We start from the raw sequence: 14398 nt of genomic DNA, 5'->3' as shown, positions 1-14398 counted from the left end.
ATCAGGTTCTATAGACTTATGTAGGTTTAGGTTTCTCAGGTGGTCATGAACCTGATCTTCTCTTAGAGTGGGAGGGACTTTGCTCCCACAGACCCCATCCTGTGGTCCATCCAGTCAAAAGGTGTGGGAAAAGAGCTTGCCAGTGAAGACTGAGGCAAAAATGTTGTTCAGTACCTCAGCCTGTTCTCTGTCCATTGTTACCAGTTTGCCAGTCTTGCTCATCAGAAGCGGTACACTTTCTTTCACCTTCCCTTTCTGGCTGAGATACCTTGTTATTCTTTCCATCCCTAGTCAAGTTCAGCTCCAGCTGTGCCTTGGCCTTCCTGATGCCATCTCTGCATGTGTGTTTCCCTCTTGCCCTTTTGTTTGACCGGAAGGTCTCAGCTCAGCCGTGCCAGCCTCTTGCTTCCCTTTCCTGATTTCTTACACCTGGGTATTGAGAGCTCTTGCGCTCTATGGAAAGCATCCTTAAAGATCTGCCAGCTCTGTTCTGGTCCCTTGTCCCTGAGGGCCATTTCTCAGGGGCTCCTGTTGACTAACTCATTGAGAAGCTGGAAGTTGGTTTTCCTCAAATTCAGGGTCCTGACTTTAACCTTTTCCTGACTTTCATCCCTCAGACTGCAAACTTCATCAGTGCATGACCACTGCAGCCCAGGCTGCCTCGAATCTTGGCATCACCAATTATCTCGCTTGCATTGGTGATCATCGGGTCCAGTATTGCATCCCCTTGGTAGGACTGTCTATTACCTCGCTTAGTATGTTATCCTCAATTATTTCCAGGTGTCTCTTGGATTTCCTACAGCTCTCTGTGTTAATTTTCCAGCAGATGTTGGGGTGGTTGAAGTCCCCCAGCAGGGCAAGAGCCTGCAAGTAAGAAGCCTCCTTTAGCCGGAGTAAGGTTTCTTCAACAGGCTCCCCTTGCTTGAGTGACCTGTAGTAGACACCAATAGCAAGGTTCTCTTTGTTGTCTTGATTTCCAATTCTTACCCAAAAGCTCCAAACCTGCTCATGGTTATACTTCAGAGACAGCTGTTCATGCTCTATTTTTTAATGTACAAGGCAGTGCCTCTGCCACTCCTTCCTCACCTCTCCCTTCTGAATCACCTGTAGCCATCGATAGTTGCACTCCGGTCATGGGATTTGTCCCACCAAGTTTCAGTAACTGTAACTAGGTTGTAGCTTTCTAGCAGCACAGTGTTTTCCAGCTCCTCCTGTTTGTTGCCTATATTGTGCGCATTGGTGTAGAGGCACTTGAGCTGGGTTGTTGAACATGTCAGCTTCTCAGAGCAACCCTCCTAATCTCATTATTTCTACTAACTTACCTAGACTTAAAAAAGGTGAGGGGTGGTGGCCAAGGGAGGAAGCCTCTCCAAGGCTTTGGCCTTCCTAGTATAAGAAATCAGAACAAAAGGAAATCCCAGCAGCTTTGAAATGGACATTCCAAATCTAAAGTGATATAGTTATAATCAAAAATGCCTTTATGTGTGTCATATCATACTATAAAAGACATCCTGATACTGCTCCAAACTCTATCCTTCAGATAAGTGGTACCTCACCGAGGATATTCTGCTTGATAAGGGAATGTAAAGATAAGGTATGATTTGCCGCTTGGGGAGTGGGCCAGATTCCAGGTTTCCTTCGGAAGGGTCACATGTCAATCCTTTTGAAACAAATTAGCAGAAGAAACTCCATACAGGTAAAAAAGGCAAGGCCTGTTATTAGGGTACAGTCTAGTGAATGGCAGACCTGTAGTCAAGAGTCTCACCTTGTCCAGGGACTTTCTGTGTAGAATTAAAGATGTCACTCATCCTTACAAACAGAAGCATTCTAGAAGGACAAATCTGAATGTAGTGAATATTCACACACAGATACATAATCTGTTCATGCTTGTTTCTGTATGAAACCCCATCATGATCTGAATCGGAGAACTCATATGCTACAGGAAGCCAAGCCTACAGTTTCTTGTTCAACAGCTTCATTCCTGTTTGAGCAGGTAGCCACTGATACCAGCGGGACCTTCCCTGAGTAAATCAGTGGGAAAATTAAAAATAAGTTCTGAAACAGAAGTCAGATTTCTTTCTTCTCCTTAATATCGTACCTCTTTTTACATCACAGTAATTCTGCTTTTTTTAAGCAATTCAGGAAAAAAAAATTTAAAAAGCTTCCTCTGCACTTGCTGCATTGTTTCCCTTCCCTCCCCCTCTCAAAGTAAACTTACAAAAACTGGTAAAGAAGCTGTGTAACTGTGTCTTGCCTCGCAATTTCAGCTTGATGCCCTTCAACAACCATCCCAGCTTACAGGTTCAGTGCTGAGCTGCACAAAGTGCTTCCTGTCAGTGTGGGTGGTCTGAGTCACTCCACGGTGAATCTGACAGCTGAGTGCAGTGATATGGACCCAGGGCAATGAGCAGGCTGGGGAGGTGCAGCTTGGGTTTCACTTGCTGACTTGAATCCCACAGGCAGGACACAGCTCACTGTGGCACACCACAAGGCTCAGTGAGCTATTCCCTTCACTTGAGAAGCTAATTCTCCTCTTGTAGACAGATGTTTAGATTAGTAATTCACCATTCATTTGCCAGGCATCTATCTAATTATCCCTGAATGTCTGCAAGATGAGGCACTCAACATTTCTTATGATCTAGGCACAAGGGACTAATCTAAAATACAGGCTTAGTCCAGTAATTTATAACATCAGTAGCTTAGACCTTGTTGTCGTAAGTTATTCCAACAAGGAAGACCTTTGCATCTAAGTGTTGTCCTTATCAGTGGATCAAGAGTGATCTCTTACATAGATGTCTCGAATCAGGGTGACAGCATCATCTCAGATGCAATTGAAGTTTGTCACAGGTAGCAGAGAGCGGAAAATAGTTTCCTCCCACACCTGAATTCACGCTTTTCGGTAGGTCCAGCTACAATTAAGAGAAAGTACCATATATAATGTTAGGAAAGTGGGATATTCTAGTTCATAACACTCAAGGCTCCATTCTACCTCTGTATCAGCCAGCCACACTTCCTCGCTATCACACAGAGTACTCAGCAGTCTCTGGCCCTTCAAAACTGGGAAGAACTCTGGGTCTTCCTTACCCTGCCCATGGTTTTCACTGTAATTACCCATTCATGCTGAAACCAATCACATGTTCTAGCTCCCAGAATGAATAAAACAAATTACCACAGATGTGCAAGGAATTAAATATTTATAAATAGTTGTTTTTACTCTATCTGTTTATTACCAACAACTACAGATCCTTGTCCTCAGAGAGAGCTAGCTAACCAGGAAATTCTGGATGTTAAAGACATTTCTGAGTTATGTTTGAGCATAAAAAACATAAAAATGCAAGAGGAAATGTCTGTATTTTTTCACCATTGTTTAATTCAAAAATTGCAAGTAATTTTGCTTAAAGTTTCCAGGAAGAAAAATTATCTTGAGCTGAAACGCCTAGAAAAAATAAAACCTAAAAGACACTTTTTCAATATAGTATCATCATGTGCAGAGGGGATAAGGTAGTAGAGGCTGCAACACACAGTCACATCCTAAGGTGAGTTGAAACAATTGAGAAGTGGATCATGGCAGGTAAAGGCTTTCTTATATCAAGTTAATGGTACTACAGAGGGCAAGGTTCAGATCCATAAACATATTCATAAAAGAGATCCCCAAATCTGCCATTATAGAAAATAATTCATATATACATGCATATTTTTGTATTTACATAAGTCCATATTTTTATAAAATCCCCTGTATGTATTTATAAATATATTATAAATCATATATTTAAATCAGTATAGCTATTTCTATAGAGAGAGATAAACTATACATGGTCTTAACTCTTTTTTTGTCATAAAATACATTCTCTTTCAGAAGTTTTGTGAATAGTGGCTGGTTAAAACAGAAGTTGACACATGCAGTGTTTAACAGATGTCTGGTTTTAGATAATATGCCCATTGACAAGCTGTGGTTCTCTCCTAAATACATTTATGACCTAAAGCTTGGGTTTTTCTAGATTATTTCTCTCCTTTCCCACACCCATACCAATCCTCCTTTCTCCTTCCCTGCCTCTCCGGGGTCTACTCATGAGGCAGCTACAGGGCTGAGCGGTAGACTGCAATTTTTCATTTGCATCTGGTGTGAAAAGCCTGGCCTTTTACTTACTCCCTAACATCCCTGTGTGCTGCTTCCTCTCAGGTTCATTTCCCTGAGGACAACTGAAGTTGGACTGTGTCCCAGGGCTGCAAGACTGAGTTATTTTGCGATTATTTGCACCTCTGTCCTCTTGGGTTCTGTTGAGTCATAGAGACACTATTTGGAATTTATAACAAACACACATTAGAATGAGAAGAAGGCATGTATATATTTCACTTTGGAATTCTCTATCAGATGTTTGATATTTGTCCTCAGCTAGTTCATCTATAGCATACTCCTTTATCCATGTTTGACCTGCTCCTGCTGTAGCAGTGGATGAGTGTTAGCAGATGTACAGAGATGAATGTGATCGAACAATCTCAGTGAAAGCTGAAAGGAGGCAACAGAGGATTTCTTAAAAAGCAGAACTATACCAAAAATGCCTAGTTGTTGGGCTTGGTCTCTGTATCTGTTTATATAAGACAGATACTGTACTCAGAATTTCAAGCATAATTTCATAAGTATCAGAGCAACTTGGGACAATGGAGTTATATTTTCTCTTGAGCAAAGTGCAATCAAGATGTCAAAAGGATCAGACTTTCAAATTATAACTATTGAGGATGATGGCACAGTGCCAAACATGTTAAAATGAAAATAAATTATTAATGATATTTCATTTGAACCAGCTCAGTGTTTTAAAGAATCTTTCCTGACTTCCAGATAGCAGAAAGCACTTTAATGCTACATCTCTGATGACATATGGTGGGCACACTGACCTCAGATCCTAAATCAGAGAGTCGTTTAACAATATGCAAAGGGTGGATCAAGTCACTAAGATGTCGGCAATCCACACCTGCAGATAATAGAAAGTGCATATAGTTCCTCTCTGGTAAACATTGCATCTTGAGAGGGGCATTTCTGTGAAGCAGCAGATCCAGGTCCTGGATCCCACCTTGTGGAAATCAGGAACTGCTGTCTTCCTGGCTTGACAGTATGGTCACCAAATATACAACTTGCCACTTCAATAAATATTTTCTCCCAGCTCCACCTGGTTTTCCACCAAAATACTTATGTTCTCTAATGTGGAAAAGCAAACTGTGGAGAAACCTCGAAAAGCTACAGATCTCTCCCGTAGTTTAACAGCAATTTAAGTGGAAAACAGCAAATGCATACGAATATATGGATGATGCACACATGGTGGGCACCAGCTTTATAAAATTAGGATACTATTGACTTTAATAGAGTTGCTCCTACTTTACATGGGTTTGAAAGGTGACCAAATGTCTGGCAGTGTGCACTGTTAGTGACGTCAGTCACTCCAGCAGGGTGATGCATGCAGAGGAAGTACGCACATGCTATTTAAAAAGCTACAGAATGTGCTGGTTAAAGAACTGTTGGGAGACTGAGAAACAATTCCCAAGTGTACTCTAGATTTGCTTAGAAAGTATGATCATCTCAATACCTGCATGGTGAAGCGATCCATGAATAAAATTGGAACAACAGCTCTCTATTCCACTGTCTCTTTCAGCTGACTGAGAAGCTCTCCTGTTGTATATGCTTGTGGATTTTAATTTAAGCATAACTGCGTAAGTGATTCAACATGTAATGTTCAATCATGAACTAAGTCATCAGAAAAAATAATCCTACAGTGTTCAGTTGTAAAGGGTAATCTACCTCTATAAGAAAGTACACATTTATATTTTGGAATCTACACATTTTTACTATATTTGAAATATTAATGACTGATATTAATTTTGAGAGGAGTTATACCAGATGGATGTGCTGCCATCGAGAAGGACTTTAGCAGGATGGAGAAATAGTCCAAGAAGAATCTTACAAAGTTCAGCAAGGGAAAACACAAAGTTTTTCACCTTGCAGAGGAAAAAGCGCAAGCACCAGTAGATACTGGGAAGTGACTAGCTGAGAAGCAACTTTGCAAAAAAGGACCTGTTATCCTGGTGGACTATGTGCTGAATATGAATGAGCAATGTGCCATAGCTACTAAGAAGGCCAATAACCTTCTGGTTAGGCAGAGCATTGCCAGTAGGTCAAAAGAGGGAATCCTTCCCCTCTATGCAGCACTACTGTGAGCACGTCTGGACTGGTCTTTCCAGTTCTATGCTCCCCAGTACAAGAAAGACATGGACATATTGCAGCGTACCCAAAGAAGAGTCTTTAAGATGATTAAGAGACTGAAGGACCTGGCATACAAGAAGAAACTGAGAGATTTGGGATTGCTATATCACAAGAAGAGAACGCTCAGGGGGAACTTATTAATGTAATGTATTCAAATACCTCTTCGGCGGATTAAAGAAGACAGAGCTGGACTCTTCTCAGTCATGACCAGTGAATGGACAAGAGGCAATGGGCACAAATTGAAATATAGGAAATGCAATTTAAACATAAGAAAAAGCTTTTTTTTATTAAAAGGGTGATCAAAGGCTGGAACTGATTGCACAGAGAGCTTATTGAGTCTCCATCCCTACAAATATTCAAAAATCAACTGGACCAACCCCTGAGCAATCTGCTTTAGCTGACCCTGCTTTGAGCAGGGGACTGGACTAGATGATGTCCAGAGGTTCCTTCTAACCTTAGCTACCTGTGATTCTCTGGTTTCTATGCACTTATCTCGTTTGAGAACACCGGACTCCCACAGTATAAGTGTTAACAGATACTAGGACTCACCATCATTACTATGCTGGTAACACGGTAGTCTCATAGCTCAGTTGTCTTGCATGTAATTTCTGCAAGCTACAATAGTTTTGGATTTTTTTTCCTCTTTATCACAACAATTTATGACATACCATCATATGATATATAGTTATTAGTCCTATGTAAAGCTATGGATATTGCAGAGAAGGAAAGGGAATTAAGAAAACCTACTCATTTCCATGTATTCTGGAGTCAGCCCAGTGAAAGGTTCCAAGATGTAGTCAAGTTCCCACTGTTGAGGGTCCTTTGACTGACTGATGTCCATTTCCTTTGGTTCGGTTCTTTCATCCTTCAGCTTCCTGAAGAACTTCTTTAACTTCCTGAGGAAAAAAAGTTCGGATTGAACCAAGTCTTTTTTTTTTTTTTTTTTTTTTTCCACTACAAGATTTGGTGTAAGTCTTTGCACAGCAACACGAAAGATCACATTACTTTGGTGACCCATAGGCTTTGCTTATACCATCCTCTGAAGATTTCATGATGCTTATTGCCAGGTGACAGGTTGCTGGGACCAGCAGTTGCTGTGTCCCTGTGTGAAGAGGAAAGTTACAACAGCATAGTGCCGTTAAAATGGAGTTGAACCTAGTGCTTTTTAATAACTGTTTCTCTCTAAATACATGTTGAATGGGCATCTTCCTGAAGCACAAGCATCCTGGACCTAAATAATATTAATACTAAGTAATGCTCCCAAAACCAAGATGCTGACCACCTATCCCTTAAAAACCAACCAAACAAAATACCAAAAAGTGATGAGATATCTTAATACCACATATCTAGGACAGGTGCACTTTTCTCTCACCATGAAACCTGGGAACTTCCAATATAGTATACTTTTAATGTGAAAATGACCAGACATATTGCCAAACAAAGTGCGGGGGGGGGGCAGGGTGCAGGAATGTACTGATTCCTAAACATTGTGAACTTACAAAAATTTTAGCTTGTTGTTCAAAGCAAACGGAAATAAGCACCTCTGCCTATAAATCTGCAGCACCAAGAAAAGAAATGTCTCCATGATTCTGACAGGTCCAAAGCCATTTAGGACTCTAAATATGAATATTGTTGACTTAAAGCCAGCCCTGTGACCACTAGGAAACACCTAGAGCTCTTCAGGCTCCAGTACTCTCTTGTCACAAGCATATATACCTGAGTTTTTTTAAAACAGACAAAAAAAGATACTGCTTGTGAAACCTTAAAGGGGAAGAACTCTCCTTTAACCAAAATGATGCTACAACTAATAAAAATAGTAATATATGTATCCATGAAATGTTAAGTATAAGCAGTGTCTTAATTTTGCTAAGGGCATCAGAGAAACACAATTCCCTTGTTTCTATCTACTATGCAAACAGGGTTCAAACTACTGGAGAGATTTGAGAGACAGTTTCAGCAAAGTCAGTAGAATTTCGTCTCAGAGAAGTATATAATTCCTGTCCCGCACAAATGGAAATCCTGCCTTAGTCACTTCAGAGTCAGTAATTAATTATTGCTAGAAAAGTGTTACTTCAGGTATATGCAGTAACAGCCTCTTCAGTAATCCACAATGCAGCTGATACTGGAACTCACTGAGGATGAACTGGAACTCACTGGAGCTTCTCTGCAAGTTTATTCCTAAGCCAGTGGGAACTACAGAGTTTGATAACTATTATACTAACATAAAAATTGAAACATTTAGTGAATGCTTATGTGAAAAATATATATTTCTGAGGTATTCTTTTTTCCTGAGAGTCTACTGATCATGCACAAGGCAACATATGCAGATTTATGTAGACCCTGAAGAAATTTCTTCACCAGGAGTTAGATGCTTTGTCTACTTCCACACCTGTATAATCTTCCTTCAGAGATTTCTCATAAGAGTTTTAGAGGTTCTGGATTTTCCTTCAGATATACCATAAGGTGTATAAAGATGGAACACTGGGCTAGCACACAACCACTATTATGATGAGACTTGGAAATTCCCAATTTCAGTCAGGAAATATTTCTGCCACCAGAAAAGTACACATCTTTCAAGACCAACTATACTGGTGAGTTTTCACTGCCTCTGAAACAGAAAAGCAAAACCATTTCCTACCATGAAGTGAAACACAGATCAATTATGTCTCCCAGCTACTGTAGATGAGAAGAGGTTCTATCAGAGGTTCTTATTTTGACCATGTGTTAGAAAAATATTGTCCATTCTGGCCAGACTACAAATTACTCATACTGGTGAACGATTATTTGTGCAAGTATTTCTTTGGACCGCAGTAGGAATAGTAGTATCAATCACTGTCCCACTGAGATGGGAATACAAATTTAATGGCACTGACAAATACATGAATTTCGTAAGCAGTGTGATCCCGTAGTAAAATGAATCTGCCTCTAAAAGAAGAATAAAGTACTTCCAATGCCCCCCCCACAGATGTTGCTTTAAATGCATATGTATCACGAATTTCATGTTATTTTACACATAGAGAAATTCAGATGGAAAAATGCAATAGAATGAGGTATTTCTTTAAAATCAAGGAAGCAAAATAGAGCTGAATTAGCATAAAATGTCAAGACATACATATTTTATGTCTTCCTTTTGCAGATGAAATTTATCTTTCACAAATGTGTACAAAATTATTTTATAGTTCCTCACACATGTTCCATGTGAGTGAAAATCCAGACTAATTCCAGTGATGTTCTGCCAGTAGTGAATGCAAGGCTCTCCCATGAACTTTTCCTCCACAGTTTGTGATCAATCCTTTGAACTAGAGGTGTGTGGCCTGGAGACAGGATTGTGTGGGGAAATGGTAGGGGTTTTCATTTGTACCTCCAGTGAAGCAGAGCCGTTTTCTCAGATCCTAACATGGCAGCAGGGCAAGACTAGCTGGCAAACACACTGAAGGCTTTGCTGGGTAGGTTTATTGCTTTGTTCCTGAATACACAGTGAACCACACAGGAATACTGTGTTACCACATAGAACAAGGCTTCATAGCAGCCTGGAAATGACCTTAGTGGCTACAGAATTTCTACACCAACCGATGTTTACAGGACACATTCACTTTCATCGCCAGTATGGAGGAAAAAGGGATTGGCAGACACTGTTAGAACAGATCTAGGTTGCATCATGCCCTGTCAGTGCCAGGATCACAAAGCTTCAAAAATCAACAGATTAACTCCAACTTTTATTCCAGGTACAGCTAAGATGTAGCTCATTAGTCTGATGGTAACATCATCAGTATTTTAGCAATAGTTAGATATATTGGGGCTAACCAAATACTTTTGGTACACAGAACATTTAGTTTACACAGTGTTAATGAAAGTGTGGAGATATTTAAAATGCTTCACAAGAAAGAATTAGATGTATCCTTACAAAGACATTCATCTCCTACATCATGCAGACTCAGCCATTTCAAGACACTAAAATTTCCTTTCTCCCCCCTCTGCTTTTATGGCAATCAGGGGAACTTGTCTGTGACACAGGTGATGTAACATTCAGAGGGTAAGAGACTGGGGGCAAGATTTAAAACAATCTAAGAATTCCCAGGAAGCTCTTCCAGCATATCCTAATTAATTTCCTAATGTGAGGGACTCTCAGAAGACAGTGAACAATAAGTTCAAGACAATACTGATTTCTGTTCCAATAAAATGACACGAGTTACAACGTCCCTCACATTTCCATGGGCAGATGGGATTGAAGAGCATCTTTCTGTTGTTGTGCAGCAGCTGAGATAAAATTTGAGTGTGTCTAGATGTGAAGTCTGTACATGTGTGATCTAATCCTCCGGTTATAGCACCATGGAGTCACACATAACTCCCCTGAGAAACCAGTAACTAAAACAATAGTTGTTTTTACTGTTTATTTGGAAATAGAGTAATTCCAGGGCTCAGTTACTTAGAATAATTTTTAATTTTTGACCTGGTTATCTATAAACCAGGCACAAGGAGTGACACCTTTAACCATTTTGAGTTAAGCTTTGATGCACATTCTTATTTTTATGTGATTTTTTAAAAGAATCAACTCACTGATTCTTTCAAATTTTCCTCAAAAAAAAATAAAAAAGTATGTTTGTGTCATATCCAAGTATGTGAAGCTTCAGATCAAACTGAAATGTGTTAGAAAGTTAAAGGAACAGAGAATGGGGATTTGGACAGTGTTCTCTCCAGCTATATAGCAGCAGGGCTTTTAAAATGAGTTTTGCAGGAATATAGCTGCACATATGATTGTGTTATTAAAACTGTAAGCTTTTTAAATGCACCTGTGTGAAATCTGTTTCTTTAATTACTCAGGTCAGCATTTTTAAACACAATTGGCAGACAACAATAATCAAGAGCTATTCTAGCTTCTGATTTCTGCATGACAGGCAGCCCCATCAGTGAGAAAACGGTAGGTTTGCCCACTCAGGATGAGTCTCTGAGAAGCTTTGTGCTGAAGACGCAAATGCAGCAAAGTTTCATGACTTCACTGGTAGCCATATGAATCTGGACAGAGAAAAGTGTAGAACTGTAGAATAACCACTATTTCTGGTTCTTTTGCCAGTGAATATCGAAAAGCAAGGTCTATTCTTGAGGAGACTGATTTTCATGGAAGAATCAATGTAGGATCAGAGAGAAAAAAAAAAAGGAAGAACAGGTTTTTGTCAGAAAGTTATGTCTAGAGCAAATAAAAATGATGCTGCAGTTGCTCACAAGGGATTGACACCAAATTGGTGTGTTAGATAAAAAGTGTGAATATGGTTTAATTATGCTGTTTGTAATTCCTACTATAACTAGTAAGCATCCCATTATGCAAGGTAATCAGCATCTGAAGAGAGTGCAAAATAACTGCAGGAAGATTGGAAAATTCCCCAGCCCTGAAGGACCCACTAAATTTTCGAGAAAGAAAAAAAAAAAAAAAAAAAAAGAGGAAAAGAAGAAAAGAAGAGAGAAATCAAAATCAAGTGATCCCGGTTGGGCTACAAAGACATGGTATACTTACAAAAAGCCTCCTTCTCACAAAACAGACAGATGATGCAACAGTTGCTCTGTTTACACAGTAGAAAGGAGTAGCAGGATTTGGTGGATCTAGGAGAAGATATGAAGATGACTTAAGAAAAAATGAGAAAGTTGTGTAGTGAGACAGAATGAAATGTAAAGAGATTGGAGAGGCAGGGCAGCTGGGAGACAGGCTGAAATAGGGCAGATGCAGGGAAGTGATTTTGTTGGCACAAATATCTTTGGCTTTACTGGCTGTGCAGTCCTCGCAATCTATCTTCACCAGAGCTTGCTAGAAGGATTGGAACTGAAGATCCATTTACCAGTTTCTTAAGACTCTCAGTTAACAAATGTCCTTGGGTACTGCAAAGGCAGATCACCTGTGACAGCCACCAAGAACTGGATTTGAAGTACTGCAAGGCAATACTTGCTAGAACAGAGATGTAAATGGAGAGTCTACATGAAATGATGGAAAACCCCTAGAATTCAGCTGCCAGGGATGAATTTTTATTTATATCAGGTGGTTTCTAAGGTGTTCTTTCCAGTTGGTGCTTTTTCCTTCATAGCATGATAGAAAAGGGTACATGGAGAAAGCTAGACAGTCAAAACTACTTGGTAGAATAGCTGGAGCACTTGTGTCTAGAGAAAAGGAAGTGCAGTGATTCAGACTCTTGTGTCTCTGCCTGCAATTTTGTTTGCTTCTTTGGGAAAGGAGCAGTGAAGGTCCAGACTTTTCTTCAGTCATATTACTGCAATCTGTTCACATAAGGAGACCTCCTCATATTCACAGGTAGGGGGTACAAGAAGGAGGCAGGGGGAGAATGAAAGGGCTTTAATCTCTCATTCCATTCCACAAATTTATGGTGTAGTCATGATTCCTTGGCACAATCAGGCCTCCTGGATTCTATAGCAATTTCAGTTGATTTTGGGTGTTATCGGTTTCTCAAACAGAAGAAAACAAAACAAAACAAAAAAAAAAAAAAGGAAAAAAAATCCCATTAATAATTATTTATTAAAGGTGAAAAGAAACATAAAAGATCATTACTATGAAAGGGTGTCTTTAAATTGATTTCAATAATGGTAAGTGATGGAAACGTATTGAATAAAAAGGCCAAAATCATGGCCCCACTAAAGTCAATGGAAGTTTTGCCATTGACTTAAACAGGGCCAGGATTTCACTCTGAGGGTTTATCACCAAGATCAAAGTCAGAGAGTAACAAAATAACCACATGGATTATTTTCAGGAAGTTCAGAAAAACAGAACTGAAGAAGATGAGTGTTATAGAAACTCTAGGTTAAGGCTCTCAAGCCCTGCAGCCTTTTAGGGTCAATTCCTGTGACAACAGTAAAAGAATTATGGTATGTAACACAACTGGGTGAACTGTGACATATTTAAACTTGTGAATTCCAGACCCGTGGAACACACATTGTAGTTCAAGAATGCTTAATTTTCCACAATTCAACTGTTGTTGCATTTACCTAGATGTTTTGACATTCTTGGGTGCAGAAATTGAAAAAGAAATCACAGCAAAGATTTAGAAGACCAGCAAGTCCAATTTCTCACAGCTGTGCAACAGTTTCTCTGGAAATACTGAAGAAAAAGGCAAGAATGTGGCCTAGTGACCCAAAACAATACAGGACTGCCATCCGAAGTTTAGCTCCATATCCTTTCAGTGAGTACTGACCATGGAGAAGCCAGAATGAAGACACTGAATGATGGTTCCCAACTGCAGCAACATAGAGATATAATGGATGGTTGTTGTTTATAAACTCAGTCTATCATTTACTTAATTTTTGAGGGGCAGACAGCAAATGGAAGCAAGCAATTAAAATTCCTTGGATTTTACGATGAATGAAATAGAAAGATTTTCTGAAAATAATCCTGAAATCCCTGAATTTCAATAAGGAAGAAAACTCTTTTGGTGTGGTTCAACATTTAACTTAGCAGAGAGATACTTCCATGTTACAGTAAAGAACAGTTCCAGATTCTGAAGGACAAATCCCTTCTGCCTCTCCATATGGATAAGGTTGATTGCAGCCCTTGTACTCTACCTTCAGTGAAGATGCAGAGTCAATGGAAGAATCTGTGCTGTTCACACTCTGACTCTCATTCCCTCCAAAGAGACATAAGGTAAGAGGAAAAAAAAAAAAATCAGCTGCTGAAACTGGAGAAAACTAAAAAAATATATTGGTAGAAAAAAAATGATCTCACAGAGGAGATGAGCTGACTATAAGAGATTACCAAGGAAAACAGGTGGCAGAACAGAGTGAATAGGATACAGACAAGAAGACTGTAGGGCAGAGAGCAAGGGTATGTTTATCTACACATCTGTCACATCTTCTAACAACAGCATGTATAGACATAGTAGAATATTCATGAGACACTGACGTGCCAGAACTACTACTTGGGCAACAGGTGTGTTTGGAGTCCCTTTTTGGTCTGGATTTATATGTATACAACAGACCTATGGATGGCCCTCTGAAAATCTGTTTGATTGGCAAAGTGTATCTGTGTGGCTGTGTACGTGAGGCAGATGAGGCAGAATACAGTACCATTGACGATGTTGTCCAAACCAGTAGAGCGGTCCATTCAGAAACAGAAGGTTAACTCTGATTTATTTAACTGTACACTAAAGCACT

General features: G+C 39.7%; 1 protein-coding gene across 1 annotated transcript in view; it reads right to left on the bottom strand.

Moving 5' to 3' along the window:
- ANO2 (anoctamin 2) overlaps window positions 1-14398 on the bottom strand; it is a 175253-nt gene that overhangs the window by 17558 nt on the left and 143297 nt on the right. Inside the window, exon 20 of the mRNA XM_071803662.1 lies at window positions 7001-7149. Within this exon, the coding sequence (XP_071659763.1) occupies window positions 7001-7149 (149 nt within the window). The remainder of the gene's footprint in view (window positions 1-7000; window positions 7150-14398) is intronic.

The sequence above is a fragment of the Patagioenas fasciata genome, chromosome 1 (genome assembly GCF_037038585.1).
Source record: "Patagioenas fasciata isolate bPatFas1 chromosome 1, bPatFas1.hap1, whole genome shotgun sequence".
Classification (NCBI taxonomy): Eukaryota; Metazoa; Chordata; class Aves; order Columbiformes; family Columbidae; genus Patagioenas; species Patagioenas fasciata.
The sequence above is the reverse complement of the archived record's forward strand: the minus strand, read 5'-3'. Positions and strand labels throughout refer to the sequence as shown.